The sequence below is a fragment of the Prinia subflava genome, chromosome 5 (genome assembly GCF_021018805.1).
Source record: "Prinia subflava isolate CZ2003 ecotype Zambia chromosome 5, Cam_Psub_1.2, whole genome shotgun sequence".
Taxonomy (NCBI): domain Eukaryota; kingdom Metazoa; phylum Chordata; class Aves; order Passeriformes; family Cisticolidae; genus Prinia; species Prinia subflava.
In genome coordinates, this window is record NC_086251.1 from 40793745 (window position 1) to 40813002 (window position 19258).

Below are 19258 nucleotides of genomic sequence, written 5' to 3' on the forward strand. Positions count from 1 at the left end.
GGACTGTGCTGATCTGCCATACTCCCATGTCCTTGCATTGCAGCTTGTGGTGTCACCAAATGAGTAGGGTGCTCCAGAGTGGAGATAGGATGAAGATGATATAGGGTGTGTGAGCTGTTTTGCCATAGCCAGGTGTTGCAAAGAGGCAGCTTTCAAGGCTGCAGGGCGCCTCCTTGCTGTGAGATCTGCAGTTGGTCTCCCCCATCCTTGGCTGCTGGCCTTGCTGGAGTTTCCAGCCTTCCTGAGTAAGTCTTGGTAAGGGTTGGGTAGATTCTTCTGCCTAATGAGCGTGTAACTCAACATACTAGCCTCTCCTATAACCTTCTGACATATGATTTTGAAGTGGAAAGCATTGTCACAAGCAATATTTGGGATCACTTGCATCTTCATCTGCTGCCTGTGCCATACAGCTGTGGAGTGAATTTTGCTTAATCATAGAGTGGTTTGGGTTAGAAGGGTTTTTAAAGACCATCTAGTTCTAACTTCCATGCTGCATGCAGGGACACTTTCCTCTAGACCTGGTCACTCAACCCAGTCCGGCCTGGCCTTAATGACTTTCATCTGTACCTTTAGGCAGCCTGATCCAGTGCCTCACCATGCTCACAGTCATTGTAATGTTGTCAGACATGGTATGTGAAGGAGGTGTGATGCACCTTCCAGCTGCCAATCTTGTGGCCCCTCACAGTGCTGTGTACTGCAACAGGTATTCAGTGTTCAGTGGAAGACTGGGCTAGGTGCAGGATTGCTGAGTACTTATGGGGAGCTAGGGGACTTCAGGGTTAGGAGGGCTCAGGGCTTTGTTCCCTCTGTCAAAGCTCTGCCTGCTAGACTGCACTTCTGTATCCTGTGTTAGTTTCTGCTTTTAGCTGAGGCTTAGAGAGGAAAAGTAGGAAAGCGGAACTTGACATGTATCTGTTTTGTCAGGATGTTAGGCATCTGTGCCTGAAAATCTGTTTTTAAACCCATGCCTCCTTTTGGAGCTTATAGATGTGTGAGCTGCAGTGGTGAAATCTGTCCCTTTCCCTCCACCCATCAGAATCACTGAAGCCTTGAAGAGAAACCAACTGCAAATGTAAATGACTTTCTGAGAAGAAAGTTCTGCTGACTGTTACAGACCTCATCCACCTGGGGAGGGTTTCTCAGTATCACCCAAGGTGAGAGTGTAGCCGTTGCAGTACCACTGGTCCAGTGCACATGTTCTTGCCTGCTGAACAAAGCTGTTGGGTTTTCTGCCCTTTTGAGAAGGCATTTAACCAACAAGAGCTGCATGTACGATGGAGCAGTGTCTGAATAGGGATTGACCAGTATCACCCTAAAAGTTTCATTCTCACCTTGGGTGATACTGAGAAATCTTCACCAGGTGGTTAATCCTTGTAACAGTTGATGTAAGTTCTCTTTCAGAAATACAATTACTTTCACGGGGTTTTTTTTCAGGCCTTAGTGATATCTTTTAAAATGCAAGAGTTTTCCCATGCAGACAAACTCTCCAGGTGCCTGAGGGTAGTGCTGTTTGTGCTTCACCAATCAGCTCTGCTCCTACTTGTCTTCTGGCATTTCTTGGCTTGGAGAGGATGTTACTTACTGGCTGTCAGCAGAGAGAATGCTGACAGGCTCTTCTCTGGAAGGAAAACACACAGGTCAATGACACTGTTGTTAATTGAATCTCAGGTCCTTGTTCAAGGTGTGATGCTGAGGCAGATGCTTTTCTAGTATTCTGACTTGGCTGGGGGCAGAGGAGAAAATTGCAGTGCTAAAGATGGATCTGGCTGTGAGAGAAGGTTGAGACTGTGAAGGAATTGCAAGACCTTTCAGTACCAGAAATAAGCACAGTCCTTTTTCTAGCTGCTTAGGTAAGAACTGTCCTGAAACTGCAGGGTTCTTCCCCTGCATGCTGAGGCCTGGATAGTGGTCTGCATTTCTTTCAGTAACCTATGTCTGTCCAGTCTGGCTCACTCTCCTGAGACTCTGCAGCCTTGTTCTGGACTGATAGTCCCAAAGATTTCTCTCTCTGCATTTCTACCCTTTCACAACCCAGGAGGAGAGTAGCAGGCTCTGAATGTGCTGCATTTTTATCCCCTTCTCAGGTCTGAATGTAGGTTGTTTCTACTCCCTGTCCACTCTGCTGAACCGCATGGTGATCCTTCACTACAAAGTAAGTGCATCCAACCCTCATGGCCCTCTCTGATGCTTGCTGTTGTCCAGCACTGGCTGCCAAAGGAGAGTCTGTGAGAAAGGCAGTGTCACAGCAATCCTGGCTGGCTCTAGCACAAGACTATTCCTTTTTGGCTTGTTGAACTTGGCTGTTCCTTTTTTCCTTTACACCACCCCATGCAAAAGCTGGTGAGCTCTAGAAAAGATGGCTCCTTTGCACCTTAAATGAAAGCATTTACTTCTGAGAAAATCTTCCAGCAATTTCCTCTCCTTGTTTCTGACTGTGATTTATACTGGGACATCTGTCCCAGGAGGCTGCCCATGTGCATGCTCTGGTGGCAGAAGGGTGGGGTGCCTCAGTACCTGAGCTCTTGTACGGCTTACTGCTGGTGCTGCATGCCCCAGAGCTCCTTTCTGTGCTGCCCTATAGTGAGTCTCAGTATTTCCTAGTCAATCTGGTCCAGATCCTAACAGCAAGCTTCATAGAGTTTATGCTAACTCCTCTGAGAGTATCTGCTCACACTGGCCAGTGCACACCTTTTTCTCAGGGCTGGCTCAGACACAATTGCCAGATCACTTTTTTTTCATGGACCAGAAAGCACTGGCTCAGAAAGTGGGCCCAGAAGTGTTCTTGCAAAGGCTAGTTCTGGTTAGTGTGTTACCAGCAGAAAACATGTATGAAGACTTACTTTGGTGTCTCTTCCTCTCTGGGTTTTCTGCACTTTGCTTTTTGCTGGATCTGAGTTAGCTCCTGCATTTGTGTGAGTGTGTATGTGTCTCACCACAGGGGGAGGAGGTGAATGCTGGCAGGATCGGACTCACCATTATACTGTCGGGGATGGTTGGGGCTCTGATCTCCGGCATCTGGTTGGACAAAACCAAAACCTACAAGTAAGTCCCTTGTTTGCCTCTGTCCCCTGGTGACTGTGCTCTTCCTCCATACTGTGCAAGGAGCAACCCTTTGCAATTGCAAGCTGGCAGTCTAGAGACTGAATCATTGTGAGGATTTGTAGGGAAAAAATAGGGTTCTTCATAACCCAGTTAGTCTGAAGTGAAGTTTGGAGTTGTGCATTAGCTGGCACTGGGCCCATAAAGGTCTGGTGTCGGTGATCCCTAGGGAGGCGTACAGAGAAGATGAGATGGCCCAGTAACTGCTTCGTCAGGGATGAGAGAGTTCTTGGCACAAGCAGAATCAAGACTGTACCAGACCATTTCTCAGCCCTTACAAACCAGCCTCTGTGAATTTTTGTCCAGTGTAATGAAAAGCACATTGAATCCAGTGCCCAGAGGCATTGTGTTGATGGCGTGTTGCTGTATTTAGGGCAGACATAAGGGTTATTGGGGTTACGGGTGGATGATTCTGTGTTTGTTGCCCAGTGAGTTGGGAAGGCAGATCTGGCCAGCATACCTTGCCATTTGCAAAGGGGCACTTAAGAGTCTTTGTCCTACAGTTCCCAGTCCTCAGGAATGTGGATCTCACTGAAACATATCTCTCTGTAGGATATCCTGGGGGATACAGAGAGACTCTTGTGTCTTATACGGGGCTCCAACCAGCTTTTTGGTTTCTCTGCTGGCTTTGAGAGCTGTGCTATAACCTGTTGCCTGAGCAGGTTGAGTGAGAGGGGGCTTTACTGGTAATGTGCTGGTAATGACTTACAAGCAATTTCAGAGTTTTATTCCTTGCAGCAGCTTTTCATCTGGGAGAGTCCTACTGCCATTATCCTACCTCATATCTTCGGCCAGAAATGCACATTCTCATTGTAGACAGCTTAGATTAGTCTGGCTAGCTGTGAGCTTTGCAACTTCTGAAGTGGCCTCTGGCCTTAGTTTCCTGTAAAGTACAGGGATCAGAAATAGAAAATTGGCTTCTTTAATAAGAAAGAACGGTAGGTGAGGACTCCTAGGACTGGCAGGTCATGTGTCTAGATGGTTGTGTGGCACTGAGTAGTTCTCATATGGGAGCCCTGGGAAATAGAAATACAATTGTTACAACTGCACTGCTAACCATGCAATGTGACTCGTCTCTTTCCAGCCCAGGGCTAGGGGTGAGGTAACCTCAGCTGGCACTGCTAGACTGGATGATCTTCCTGGTTCTCTGTAAGTGAGGTTAGGTTGCAATATGAAGGCTTGAAGAGCTTTGTGACTCACCGTGCAGAGCTGGGACTTGAAATTTGGTAGAGTGGGAGAGAGAGGAAAAACCACAAATCCTGTCTTTGTTCCATGTCCCCTCCTTCCTTGGAGGAATCACATAGGTAGGCAGAGCTGGCTAACCATGCAGAAAAACAGGACTATGTCATCCATGGAGTTTATCCTACAGACCCCTGGAACTATTGGGAGATAGTTTCAGCCTTAGGTGAGGAAAAACCCTGCTAAGAATTTGTCCTTCATTACAGCCTACAAAATGGATTTCTGTGAAACTAGCACATTTTTTTTCTGAGTGCTACATAGTCTTTATTTAGCCCCATTTAAAAGTCTATTTAAAAAAGCTGTCAAGATGCCAGATGTTCTAGGTGGGTACCCTCCCCCTTCCCTCTGTTGCTGACATAGTATCAAGAATAAAATGGTAAGCACATGAAAATCAGGAAGGAAAGATATCAAGTCTTTTTTTTTAGTCAGCTTGGAGAGAGATGGAGCAAATGAATGGCATCCAGCTGTGATTGAGGGGAGCAGGGGAAGGTTAATAACAGAAGGAATTGCAGAGCTCTACGTGCATGTTTGATCTTTACTGTACCATCAGCAGTTCCTTGAAAGGGTGAGGCTGTGCTAAGTCAGGCTTTCCCCATCTGTCATGCTTGGGCACCAAATGGCCTTGCACTCTTGCTTTTATTTGGCAGGCAAGTCCCTGCAGTAGCCTCTGCACTGTTCTTGTGTTTGGAATAGCAGGTGCAAATTTGGTCCATTCAAATAAATACATGAGTTATGTAGTGACAAGAGAGCAGTGCAAGAACTGGGGTTGTCTTTGGTGGTATGGGTTGTTGAGAACAGCCCATCTCTTTGAACCATAGAATCAGGAGAAGACCCTTAAAGTTTTGACATCAAGTTCCTGGCTCAGAGGACAGATGAGGTTCGTGACACCTGGAGACCGCTGGCTGTATTGTTATTTGTAGGGTAGTCTGGCTTAGAAGAAGGTGTTTGGGGACTGAATGAATCATCATTTCTGTTTGGCTATGCTTTTCTTTTAAGTGCAGTGTTCACATGGCCTCAGGTCAAGCTGGTTGCAGTCAGCACTCTCCACTTTCACTGCTGTATCTCTATAAGGCAAGATGTCAGAAATATCCGTCTCTCTCTCTCTCCATTGACTAGGCAGAAGGCCCCAAGTGGTGTTTTAGGTCTGTACAGATAGAAAGTACAAAAATTTTGGGGAGGGAGAAGTGATAGTGGAGGATGGGGCACTTGGGCCTCTTCTACTGAAAGTTGAGTGCTCTCTCAGCCTAGCCTGACCTGCAATTTGAGCCTTCTTATTGTAGTCCTTTTTACACAAGGTTACTCCTTGTGTAGTGGATGTGTCTTCACCCTGTCATATGTCTTATATAAATAATTTACCAACACTGTCCTTTCTTCTGACCTTTATACAGGAAGAAAGTGATATAAAACTGAATGCCAAAGAATAAGGGCATGGTGAAAACCAAAGCAATCTTCTCCAGTTCATCTCTTTCTCCAGCTGACACCTCCATGTCGTCAGCTATGAGATCTTCTGGGAGCATAGGAACAAGGCCTTTGTTCAGGCTTGTGTGCAGCCTGGAATGTGCTGTCCTCATGGGAAAGCCTGTGGAGGCCATCTGGCATCCTCGTCTGTACAGCAGAGCATGCTGGAGCTGCACACAACATCCCTGTGAGCAGCTAAAATTGTTGTATGTGGCTGTGCCCCTCATCCCACCTCCCGCTCCCAGCTTGTTCATTTGTTGCCTCAGATGTTGCTTGACTCTAGTGTTTTTGCAGCTGCAATCCCCTGTGAGTCTTGTCCTGTCACTTTTGCTTTCTTCATCCAAGTGACCTTGTGAGACGAGGCTGGGCCAGGCCATACCCATTCCTTACTCTGAGGCTTCTTCTGGAGCTGACCAAACAGCAGGAGGTGTGTTCTTCATTTCAGCCCTGTTCCCTGCTGGTTCTGGCCCTGTCTGGCTTTTTTCCCCAAGGTCTCTTTTTTCTCACAGTCCCTTGTGTGAGCTCTTTAATCTGTCTCTTCAAAAGGTTTGGGAATGTGACTGGGAGGGCAGATGAATGTCAGGGCTGGTTAGGTTCATCTAAGTGACAAATATGTCAGGTCCTTCACAGATCTCTCTCTGGCTGTGCCACAGAGACTTGGCACTGGTGCCTTTGTAGCAGTGCTTCCACATGAGTGCAGCAGGCTTCCTTTCCACACCCCAGAGCACAGGGTTGGGTTAACCTCAGTTTTTCTAAGGTAATGTGGCAGGATGCCTAACTTCCAGCCTGTACTCACTGCACTAATCAGCCTGTTAAGTAGACAGTCTCTGCTCCCTGTTCCATACAATGAAAATTGTCAGTCCCTGTACAGCCGTCATGGGAGTAGGTTGCTAAAAACACCGGAATGCAGGGCTGATGCGCTCTGTGAATCTGCTTCTCCTCCTTCGTGCTTTTCTCACTTCCATGAGATTTATGGCTCTGATAAGAGGCTTAATAAGCTAAAACTGGGCATTTTCCATGCCCTGGTGCCCCTAGGGCCACAGAACATTCTTGTCCTTTGGTGAACAGGGTGTCAAAGGCCACTTCCTGAGAACAGTCTGTGTCTTTCCCCAGGGTTTTTTGTTTCCCTATGCACCAGTGTCAACCAGTATCTCAGTTAACCCTCTTCGAAGTTTTGCATCTTTCTTAGACCACTGAGCACTAAATCTCCTTTTCTTCTCATCAGTGGTATGCTTGGGGGAGCAGGGTTTTGCTGAAGTGTGGTTTAGGAATAGTCTGCTTGTGTGCTTAAGGTTGTTTCCTGCTGTGAGATTTGCATTCCGTGCTGTCTGTTCAAATCCTGTGAGGGGCTGTGGTGAGCAGGCAGCAGCTCATGGCTTCATGGTGCTTCCTGGTCTGTGGTTGCACAACACTCAGACCTGTGGTCTTGTTCTTTCACAAAGGTCTGTTGATTAATTTTGTCTTTCTGCAGCCTAATGATTTAGGGAGGTCAGTGAGGAAAACTTGCTAGATGAGGTACCCATGGCAGGATCAGTTTTCTCCATTATGTCCTCTGCATAGTTCTGCAGTTTCAGTGAAGAACACCTTCAAGAGTTTGCCTGCAGCTTTCAGTCTGCCTGCTCTGGTTCTCTATAGGGCACAGTATGTTCTGGGAACTCTTCTCTTGCAGCTTGACTAATGACATAGCATCAATGTGAAACAAAGTCTTGACCACATCTGGTCACTATCTCATTCTTCACGTTTGCAGGGAGAGGAGGGTGAAGTGCAACACTTGGCCACTGTCATGACTCTGAGTAAGATACAAATCATTTGGAATACTTGAACCATAAACCAAGAAAACTGAGTGAGATTTTGTGTGACTGTCCTGACACCTCTGCACTGAGCCCAAAACTGGCTGTGGTGAGAAAAAAATTATAAAACTGTCCATGGGCTGAGTCTACCTGCTGGCAGTGACTAAACTTCCAAGGTCTGCAGCCACCTCTTGGAGGCCTGTATAGTATTTTAGCACTGACTGCTGTGTAGTTTGGAGACTTCTGTTTATGAAAGAAGCACCCCGTTCAAACTTTGTTCATGTAGCCCAAGTATAGAACTGTAATTCTTGCTCTGAGCTCCTTTCCTAATCATCTCTTTCCTCCATGGCTGCCTGTCAAGGCATGGGAGGCGTAAGAACTCATGGGACATACCTGAGAAACCTGTATTGAACAGAAAAAGGCTTTTACTTGCATCTCTTTCACTCTCTGGGACTGCTCTCTGTTCAGTCAGTCTTTCATCTCTTCTTCTGCAGCCTCCAGGTTCTGCCAACTATGTAGCAGCTCTCTGCAATGGATTATAACAGAAGTAAGCAGTCTCTTTATGCTGCCTTCACAGATGAATTTTTCCCTCAGTGAAAACTTTGGAAGGAACATACTCTACAAATGCTACAGCACTGGAGGTTAAGGGATTCAACTACTCCTTTGATACACAACAAAATTACTCGCCACAGCATGTTGTTTAGCCTTTCAATATATTAAATGAACCTGGTGAGTCTTGTAAGTAGGGATCAATAGCTGAAGCCTGAAATTAGCTTCTCAGGCCTGTATTTGGATAAGAATTGACATATGGGCATGAGCCCCACTGACTGCAGTCGTTCAGCAGTGAGGGAGGACAGAACTTTAGCTGGAACAGTCTGTATCTGTAGTAATTCAGTGTACTAGAAACATTTTCTTACACATTGTAATACTTAATTGCCTGCTTGTGTTGGATTTTTGACAGTGATCATTTGCATTAAAAAGGAAAAGTGAAAATAGTTCGAGATTTAGTTTCTTCAGTAGAATTCAAGGAACTGACATCAAACACATTCTTTAATGGATTAAGACTTAAATTTGGGAGAAAGTACACAAGTAGGTACTTGTGGCAATACATGTAACTTCTTCCTGAAAGACAATGATCAAAAGATTTTATCAACTCTGGTAACTGTTCTGCTTTCAAAATCCTGGTGGAATTTCAGTCAGGTGAAGTATTTACCTTTCCCTCCTTTCCCTCCTCAAAAACTATGTACTGTGTAGACCTACTGCTGCCTCTTGTACTAGAAAGAGCCTTGTTTTTTTCCTAGTGTGGGAAGGGTTTTCTTAGTGTGTAGTCAAGGATGACAATTGCTAAATGTTGCTGTAAAAGCTGGCCTGGGCTGCTGCCTGTGTCTCGCAGTATTAAGTCCACTGATGATCCTTGCGTGGCCTGGCTGCAGGTTTGGCTGTTGCCAGGATCTGACTGGCATACTCCCTGAGCACAGGGTGTCTTTGTCTTCTCTGCACAGAGACAAGTGCTTGTGGCTCAGCTGCTGTTGGCTGTGGAACTAGCACTATCCCTGCTAAATGCTCACATGGCTTGAGGCTGAGGCTGTGAGGGCAATCTGGCTTGCACGTCACCTCTCCAAATACAGCAGGTAGTTTAAACAACAGAAAGGAGCAGCAATGACAGCTGTTTCAGACAGCACTGAAAATTACAGGTGCAAGGCTCTAGCAATGTTGGCACCTCTTTCCTTTATGTTCCTGCTTGAGAGTGCTTGATCTCCTTGGCTCCTGCTTATAAGTAAGCATATTCAACTCACTACAGTACAGAGGATGCCCAAGAAAGATTAATGATCTCTTTAACTGGCACTTGTTCTTCCCCTCAAGTGGCATGTACCATCTATGACCAGGCACCTGTCAGCCTGTGGTGGGATCTTTCTTCTGCTGTGCTGTTCTGTGTGCAGGCCCTTCCATGCTCTCTGTCAGTCCAGTTCCTCTGTCTGGGTATGAGTGTCAAGAGAGTGTGCAACTTTTAAATTTGTTTTTATTATGCATGTGCTACAAGCTATATTAAGATCTGAGGGCAGAAAGGAGGAGGACTGGATTAACTAAGACCCTGATTGCTTTTTCTTGCAGGCAAACAACACTAGTTGTCTATATCATGTCTCTGGTGGGAATGATAGTCTATACCTTCACTCTGAGCCTGGGCCACCTCTGGGTGGTCTTTGTGACTGCTGGGTTACTGGGGTAAGTTCATGTGCAGGCTGCTTTCCTCAGCATGTGAAATGCTAGTGGATGAGCAGGGAGGCAGAACTCCTGCTGTGGGGGGTACTGTGGAGAGCCATAGCATCTGAATGCCTCCTGCATGGTTTAAGGACAAAATTATTTGCCCTTCCCATCTCTCACTTGTATGTGTCTCATTAGAATCAGGGACATTATTGTGACCCTGCTCAGCTGCAGCCACCTTAATTGTTCCAGCTAATCAAGTGGAAGCCTTTGGAAAGCAAGTGGTACCCACAGGCCCATAGATGATCAGTGGACAAGAATAAAAAGCATGTGAGCTGGCATGGCTATTTGACTGTGCTGAGGGTGTTGCCTTTTAGAGTTATGGTCTATACTGTACCTCTTCAGTCTTCCTTCTGGCAGTTGCTGAGTCTTCCTTTCTGTGTACTTCATTACAGGTTTTTCATGACAGGATACCTCCCCCTGGGCTTTGAGTTTGCTGCAGAGTTGACATACCCAGAATCAGAAGGAACATCATCAGGGCTCCTTAATGTCTCAGCACAGGTAGGTATGCTGTCTTCCCTTTGCTTGCCTCCTTTTAGGCAAAAAGAATTAATTGTAGTTCCAAGCCTTGAGTCCTATTTCTTGTCCATTATTGGTGTAATGTGCTGCAGATCTAAGCACCCTGGGACTTGGCATTTTGAATGACGTTCCTCATGGCATTTCTGTAGTGGCACTCATTCTGTTTCTCTTTAAGAAAATACTTCAGGGTGCCAGTCATCCTTGGCTTTTCCAACATAGCTCCTAGTCCTGGCTTGTCTCCAGTGAGAGATGAGATTCCAGCTGTCGGGGTTATCTGTCATTCCATTAGCTGTAAGGAGGTGCCTTTGGATGTGTTTATAACCAAACTTTAGTCTCACTAGGCCAACTGTTTGGCCTGTATGCTCTGATAATTTGGTAAAGATTGGAAAGAGTTCAGGCTACTTTATAATAACAGTAGAGCTTGACATTACCTTTGTTTGTAGATTTTTGGTATTGCCTTCACCATTGGCCAAGGGCAAATCATGGATCGCTTTGGGACAAAGGCAGGAAACCTCTTGCTTTGTTCCATCCTGTTCCTGGGGACCGTTATGACAGGTAATTAAAATTGTCAGTGTTCTTCTGCTCCACCTTCGCTTTGGGCTTGGCACATTAATTGAAGACTTTTGTGTGCAGTGCCTGCAGGACAGGGCAGAACCCGCACACCAGTCCCATAGCAATGCTGTTCCTCTTTAAGCATCTGGTCTGCTTTACAAAGAAGAGCCAAAGCTTTTTTAGATAGGATCTCCAAGTTGCACCTTCTACATGCTGCAATTGACAATCTCTATCTTGCCTGTTTCAGAAGCGTTCTCAGCCTTGTCCAGGAGTGTGGTTTCTCTTGCTCATTGTAATGTGTTTCTGTCTCTTCTGGGGCTTGTGCTGCTCCTTTGAGTCCTGGGGATATTGACTTGGGCACTGCATGGTGACTTGACTGCCTTCACACCTCTCTCCTTCCCTCTCTTCCAGCATTCATTAAGGCTGATCTCCGAAGACAACAGGCCAATTTGGAAAGTGAACAGACAGTGAGTAAACTCCCCCTCAATCACTGCTGTGCCCCTGCTATTAGCTCAGGACAACACCCAACCTCTCTCCTTTCTAGGAAAGGGGGTGGTTTGTGGGGAAGCTCCTTGTTGACAGTTTCAAGCTGGATGTAATCCCAGCTCTGCCAGCTGCTGAGGCCTCTGTTTGCTTACTGTTAGTGTCATGCAGAGTCTGTAGGCTCTGGTCCTCTGGGGTTCTGCAGAGCCAGATATAGGGCAGGGCTGGGCTCACTTCTCTCCCTTGACAACGTATTGAGGCCTTCAGTGCTTTGCTTTTTTAGAGGTAACTATTATTCTAGGCCCCTAGGCTGGCAGGTTATTCCTCTTACTCCTTGCCATCAGCTGCCAAGTGGGGTTCAGTTCATGTGACTGGAGCAAGCTAAGGTGACAAAGCCTAAGTGAGGAACCTGGGTGCTCACACTTTGCATAGTGCTGCTGACAAGGCTGCTAATTCATACTTGCACACCAGTGCTTGGCATGTGATGTCCCTGTGGCATGCTGTGCAATAAATGCAGCTGTTTGCACTTGGGAGAAAGCCTCTGGTGAACCAATTGCAGTGGATGCTGTAAGAAGCTCTCCCTGCAGGGAAAGGGAGGGGACTGGTTGCTCGAGGCTATTTTCTGTATTGCTCTGGGCTCCTCTTGTAGGATGCTAGCAGAGATATCCACTCAGCATTCAGGCAACCATCAGCAACCATGACTAGCAAAGTGTGAAAATATCAGTTCTCTGGTGTCTTGAGTAAGCTCTATTCAGAAGGCAGTGGCACTGTGAGTTAAATTCATTACATGTATGTGGAAGGCCCAGGATGGGGCCTGGGGACCTTTGGCAGTGAAGGTGATGCCTTCTAGTAGTAAGATCCTTTCCCTTTGTCAGACATTTCTCTCATCAGATGAATTGTACATTTTTTCGTAAGCCATTTTTAGTATAAATCTTTTTCATTCTAAATACTATTGTAAGAGTTTGCTGCTGCATGGGGAAGATCACTGCCACCAGAGCAAAGGTGGTGCAATGTCATTTTTATAATCCTAAAAGTCTTCAGAACTGACAGTAGTAAGAACTAGAAGGATGTGTATAAGATAACAGGTCTCAGTCAGTCAAAAATTTCACTGGCAGCACCTTCCCTCTGAGGAGACATGCTCTGAGGAAGTCATGTTGCACACCCCACCACACCCCCAAATGTGTCCTCCACATGGCTGAGCTCACCTGAGTATTCTCAAACTTAACAACCAACCGCAGGCGCTGGACTGACTGAAGGTAGGCTGAATCTGGTGCTCTGCACTAAGATGGATGTGTTGGCCAGGGGATCAGCTGGGCTTGGGCATTGTCTGCTGCCTTTGTGGAGAGCTCTGACAAAGTCAGGTACTGGAGCTTTTCTATGTGGCACAGCTGCTTACACATTCTTGGGTGATTTTCTGGTTTCTTCTATGGCCTGTTTCCCTTTATTATTTTGCTCCGCTTCCATTTCTTTTCCTACTTGCCTCCATATTTTCTGGCACAGTGACTTGTGACTATCGTTACAGAGACTCCAAGGCAGCAATCAGATCATGGATTATGGGACTGTAGCTTGTAACTAACCCCATCAATTCCCACTCCTGCTCACTAGCTTAAACACACCAAGGTAGGAGAATTGCACTAATCTGCTTCTCTGAACACTCGTAGGGTAGCACAGGCACCAAGCCAATGGCATTTCTGGGGTGATTGCAATTGCTGTAGAGTATCAAGAATCTTTCTGGTCTTCTCAGTTGAGAGGAAAGACGAGATAGCCTCCAAAAACAGAGTGGAGATCCCTCCAGACTCATGCCAGACAGAGATGTTGGGATTCAGCTAGGTACAGCAAAGCAAAGCCTGGCACTGGAGCAAATAGAGTGAAATGTCAGTAATTTGTTAGGGAGAGGAGGTGCAGACATTTGGAACCACTTCTCTGATACTATTTTTACAGTCCAGATTCTTGGCTGGAGGTGATACTAGGTACCCTTTAAAGAATTGGCTTTGTTTGGGTGCATGGCCCACTTCAAGAGAGAAATTTAAAAACATGTAGCAAGAACAGAGTCATTGTTTTGGTGCCTTGCGGTATAAGAATGCCTGAAAATTGTAAAGCTCTGTGCTTGTTGATCTGTGAATCTCAGTGGTATTTTGCATTTTCTCAGCTGTTGCTTGGGGTGGTATGCTTTACTACTTACTGTCCTCTGCTTAACACTGACAGGCTGGTCTGCTAAGTTATCCATGCTACCCTTTGCTTTTCAAGGTGTAATAGATTGTGTGTATCATTTAGTGCCACAGCCAGCAGGACTAACAGGCAGAAGCAGAGTGAGTTGATTGGGAAAACCAGCCTTGCTTTGATGGAAGTATGAGGAAGAGTCCCGTGGGCAGGGAAAGAGTGATGGTAAATGGAGTTACATCCAGCTGACATCAGGTCACCAGTGGTGTACCCCAAGGCTCAGAATTGGGGACTGTCCTGTTTAATATCTTTGTTGATGATCTGCATGAGAGGATCAAGTCCACCCTTAGTTGGCAAACCAAAAACCAAGTTGGGCAGGAGTATTGTTGGAGGATTGGAAGACTCTGCAGAGGGACCTGGATAGGCTGGATCCATGAGCTGAGGTAATTTTATGAGGTTCAACAAGGCCGCATGCTGGGTCCTACAGTTAGGTCACAACAAGCCCAGGCAGTGCTACAGGCTTGGAGAAGAGCGGCTGCAAAGTGGCTCACTGGAAGAAGACCTGGGGGTCCTGGTCAGCAGCCACTGAACACGAGCCAGCGTGTGCCCAGGTAGCCAAGAGGGCCAGTGGCACCATGGCTTATGTCAGAAATAGTGTGGCCAGCAGGACTAGGGCAGGGATTGTCTCCCTGTACTCGGTGAGGCTGCACCTTGAGTCCTGTGTCCAGTTTTGGGCCCCTCATTACAAGGACATTGAGGTGCTGGAGTATATCCAGAGAAGGGCAATGGTGAAGGGTCTGGAGCACAAGTCCTATGAGGAGCACCTGAAGGAGCTGGGGTTGTTTAGCCTGGAGACAAGGAGGCCCAAGGGAGACCTTTTTGCTCTCTACAACCACCTGAAAGCAGGTCATGGTGAGCTGGGGGTCAGTCTCCTCTCCCAAGTAACAAGTGACAGGAAACTTGAAGAAACAACCTCAAGTTGCACCGTTAGATTGGGTATTAGGAGATTTAGATTGGGTATTAGGAAAATTTCTTCACTGAAAAGGTTGTCAAGCATTGCAACAGGCTGCTTAGGGAAATGTTAGAGTCACCATCCCAGGAGGTGATGTTTATAAGACATGTAGATGTGGGTTTTAGGGACATGGTTTAGTGGTGGACTTGGCAGGGCTGGGTTTGTAGTTGGACTCGGTGATCTTAAGGGTCTTTTCCAGCCTAAACAATTCTGTGGTTGTTGCAAGGGGAAACCTTGACAAGAGTCAGTTGTGAGCTTGCAGAGCATGCAGAGCTGTGGAATTGCACAGATCTCACTTTCCACTGAAGCACTGTACCATTGGCTGTGTAGCAGTTTGTCTTCTATTGGTGCCCTCATCTGCTGTGGTTATAATTAAACAAATGTTGCAGTTAGTGGATTAAATTAGCCTAATGGCATTGTGTACACCTTGTCCTCTGTTAATTAAGCTGTCTAGTGTGGTCCCAACAATCCTCCCCACTTTTGTCTGCCTCAGTTCCCAGAGCTCTAGCTGGGTTAGCTTTCTATATCTCAGGACACTTGGATCAAATGCCTGTTTTACATGATAATGAGGCTCTTTGTGTGCTGCTTTTGCTGTAAATGCATCTGAAGTCATTCCAGTGTTTTGCCTTAAGATTTCATAGTAGTGTCAGTTGATTCAGCAAACACATTATACTCATGAATATGCTGTGTACTGCTTATGCTCATTTGCTTGTGATTTTCAGCATCCATGCAAACCTTTTTGTATTGTCTCTCTGCATTAAGAAAAAGCATCTTTGCTGATCTTCCATAGTTTGTTTAGGACAAGTGTGCACCCTCAATAGCTCACTGGATTCTGTTGGAAGTTGTACCATGCTTAGCCTCTAGTGAAATACTGCCAGTAAAAAAATGCTGGAATTTTGTGTAGTAGGCACAAACAACGTGTACCCATTCTCTGCTTCCCAAACTTCCTTACTCCTATTCTGTGTTTACTGTGTGGGAAGCAGCCTTCTCCTGTCCCAAAGCCATAGGCAGGCCATCTGTATGCCCTTTTCCAGTACTGCGACTCACAGCAGTGAGAACAGCCTTCCTTTCCCAAGGTGGTGGAGCCCTGCAGACTGATCTAAATCTCTGCTTCTGTAGCTCCACAGCAGATGACTGGTGCTGAGACCCCAGAGATGCTTGGGGACCCTGTTCTGAGTTGCTTGAGTGCTTCCATGCTGCATTCTGCTGGAGTTTCCAAAGTCTAAATGCAGATTTCCCCTTATTCTACCTCTGGCACTACTTCATGAACAGTCCTACCCTTCCTGCTTATTGAAGTTCCCTCTTTGCACTTCCTGGCTTTTGCTTTCAGACATCTTTGAAGCTTTCCTTATCCCACTCCTTTGCTTTGGGATATTGCTGCTGAATTCTGTAAAACCTTTTCACCTACAGATTACGTAAGAGTCTACTCAAAATGAGATTGTTTCATATCTCTTGCTTCCATGCTGCCTGGATTTGTCTTGAACTACACTGGGGATATGAACCTCTTTCCTGTGCACCTCTGATTTCTGCCTCAGATGTCAGTCTTGTCCTACAGTGAGTAACCTCAGAGCCCAGGCTGCAGGAAACTCCACATTCACCCTTACAAATCTGTGTGCTGTCTTCTGCATTGGTGACAGCTGGGCTGTCTCCCTGTAAGCAGAATCAGAACCTGAGAGGTATCAGAAATCCACTAGGGGAAGAAGAAGTCTCAAGATTAATCCTAATTAACACACCCCAGAAAGGCTCAGAAGCTGAGCTTGTCAAACTCCACCCAGGAAAGCTGAACTGGAATTGCAATAGTTAGACTGTTCCATGAAGCTGAGGATAGAGTGGTAATTGGGCAGCAGTCTCCATTTTCCTTGCTTTTCCCCTGGGAAAAGCTCCCTCCGTCTTAAGGTTTCAAGAAATTAGGCTATTTTTTCTACAGGATTTATGGAGAAAAATACTTTTGTATGTTTGCCTCTTATTTCTTACATCTCTTTAAGGTATAAGCAGTGACCTTTGAAGAAGGCATCGCTCTGTGGATTATCTCAGCCATAAATCCAAGCTGGGGAAAGGGAAGAAGCAGGACAGAGGGTGCGAGCACTTCAATGGGCAGTGTGGTTGGGGATGAAAAGACTCGAAGATAAGCAAGATAAGCAATGTGTCTGGGAGTGGAAGAGATCTCAGATATGCTGGAGTAAGAACACAGGGGAACTCGTGGTTGTGCTGAGCCTCCTGAGGATGTAAAGAAAGCAATTTCTCTCTGGTGTTTGCACAGACACTATGCTGCCTCATGGCATGAAGGAGTTCCCAGCACCTTCCCTTGGCCAGGGAACTGGCCCTGCAACTTCATGCTTTGAGGCTGAGCTTGTGTCCCAGTGAAATGTTGGTGAGCTGACTGTGGGTCTGGCACCTTTGGTGGTATCAGCCCCACACTGAATTAGTAATGGTCTGAGGACTACAGCAAGTAGCTTGAACAGTCAGATGTTGCACTGCCCTGCTGCCCCAGTGCCCCTTGCTTGGGCAGTTAGAGTGGCTAGAGAAAGAAGAGGGAACCAGCAGCAGTCTCTGAGGACGGTGATTCTTCTTTGGGGATTTCCGCACTAGCAGGGAGCTATGAATTACCCAGGCTCTGCCCAGTTGATGTCTCTGAAGCCTGGGTCTGGCCAGCCAGGGTCCTAACCATATTGTTTTTCTCTGACTTGCAGAAAGTATTGCCAGAAGCCTGCACTAATCCCATATTCCTTGAGGAATCACGGCTGTGAAATGAAGGGCTGGCAAAGCTGGGAGATACAGTCCCCCCGATTCCCATTTTTTCTACCTGCACCATCCTCCTGTGACATGCACCCCATGGGAGCAGGGCAGCCTCAGGACAGGAGCCCTGTGAACTGCTTGTGGAGAGTGTGAAAGAGCAAAACAAGCGGGGTGTTGCTTTTGTCAGTTTTATCTTTGCATCTTGCTGTTTCGGTGTTTGGGAGAAGTTGGGAAAATTTGCTGTGTCCCCCCAGTTCCTACCATGTATGCTTGGAAAAAGCACATGTGCTGAGAGAAAAGTGACAGTACCATGCTAACCCTGAGCATGATGGTGGCACCTTGCTTGTGGCTGTGACATGAAAGGCAGAAGCTGGACCACACTTACTCTGTGAGCAGCCCTGGAAGTGCTGGCTCTAGGGAAAAGGGATTGCTCTGCCTTGGTTCCCATGATGTTCTGTGTTGCACAGGTAGTAGTAGAGGCCTCAGTACATTACCAGCAAGTGCAAAGCAGTTCACCATCTGCTGCCAGCTCTTCTTTATTTGGCTTTCCTAGATGAAGCACTCTTAATCTGGATAAACTTCTGCTCAGAATTCACTGGGGTTGCCCTGACATTCCTCCATATTAGGAGTAATTAAGAGATATCAATATGCCGCCTCCTAGCTCGAGGCAAAGACTAGTTCTGCAGCCTAAATCTTGCTCATCACTACATTAGCAACAAAAGTGAGTCACGTCACAATTTCCCTGCGCTGAGGACTGTGTCTTCCTCCTTAACAAAGAAGTGCCTTTTGCATGTTTCAACCTTACATATAAACTTTTGTGAAGTGTTATACTGACAATAGCAGCCAAGGCTGTGTTGCTTTTCACAGCCACAGGGAGGGGTATGATGGGAATCCAGCTTTGCTCCAGTGTGGAAGCACCTCCCACTTCATAATAGAGAACCTTCAGGAGAAGGTGCCCACTTACCAGCATTTGTGTCTTATAGACACTGCCCATCTCTATGCTGTTTATCTTCTAAACACAACTGTAGATCCTTTTATCACTTCTCCATCCTTTCCAGCATCCCACCCCTGCTGGTGACATCAAGTGTCCTTATACATCTTAAATCATTCAGTTACTTATGTATTATTTGCGGCAGGGGACAAAAGCTGTACTGAGTGGAATGGTTAAAAATGCTCCTCTCTGATGAACTATTTTTGACAAAACATTTTTTAGTGGAATTTTAACTTTTTGATACATTACATTTTGATACAGCCTGTCTGACTTCAGTAAGTGCTTAGACAACACTCCCAGGCACATAGTGTGATTCTTAGGGGGCCTGTGCAGGCCCAGAAGTTGGACTATGAGCCTGATAAATTCCTTGCAGTTCAGCATATTCTATGACTGAAGTCCTATCTTTGATAGTTTGAGATTGAGGATGGGGTTTTAGAATGATTTTCATAGAAATTTCAATGTAAAATATAAACATTTGAAGTGTACAATTAATTAAACCTGACACAGTCATATTAAATGGTTGAAAACAGTCTACAAGTGGCTCATTTAATAGTCTGAAATGTTCTGCAGAATGGAAAAATCATTTTTCTGCCCAGTGCTACTGATGTGTTCTTTTCCTCCCTTTGTTTCCTTTCTCTTCTGCATGTGAATTGTTTTCCCAGCTAGGAGTTCCTGCTGGGTTTTTTTTGCATTCTGTGTGCTGCCCACTGTTTTGGGCATTTTCTCTACATCTAAGGAGCCTGATCCTGTTTTCCCCATCTTCTCTAGTTATAACTTGCTCCACAGGAAGCTCAGTCCTCGCTCACAGATGCATAGTTCGAATTTGCTGTCACCAGCGTCCTGCAGAAGAGAGAGCATCAACAGCCCTCTCTCCTCATGTGTGTTATGAGAGCAGTCAGACCTGGAATTTTGTGGCAAGGAGTCAGGGCAGGTTAGCTGTAAAGAGAGGTGATGCAT

At 46.1% G+C, this 19258-nt stretch overlaps 1 protein-coding gene across 3 annotated transcripts in view; it reads left to right on the plus strand.

Annotated features, from left to right (window-relative positions):
- FLVCR2 (FLVCR choline and putative heme transporter 2) overlaps window positions 1–19198 on the plus strand; it is a 35599-nt gene extending 16401 nt beyond the window's left edge. Inside the window, exons 4-11 of one of the 3 annotated variants that reach the window (XM_063399031.1) lie at window positions 2085–2152; window positions 2939–3042; window positions 9699–9809; window positions 10244–10349; window positions 10811–10922; window positions 11331–11386; window positions 12925–13022; window positions 17265–19198. In XM_063399031.1, the coding sequence (XP_063255101.1) occupies window positions 2085–2152; window positions 2939–3042; window positions 9699–9809; window positions 10244–10349; window positions 10811–10922; window positions 11331–11386; window positions 12925–12978 (611 nt within the window). In that variant the 3' untranslated portion in view covers window positions 12979–13022; window positions 17265–19198. Of the gene's footprint in view, window positions 1–2084; window positions 2153–2938; window positions 3043–9698; window positions 9810–10243; window positions 10350–10810; window positions 10923–11330; window positions 11387–12517; window positions 12902–12924; window positions 13023–17264 lie in introns of those variants that run through there. The other 2 variants (XM_063399029.1, XM_063399030.1) reach the window with 2 other exon arrangements.
- The last annotated feature ends 60 nt before the right edge of the window (window positions 19199–19258 follow it).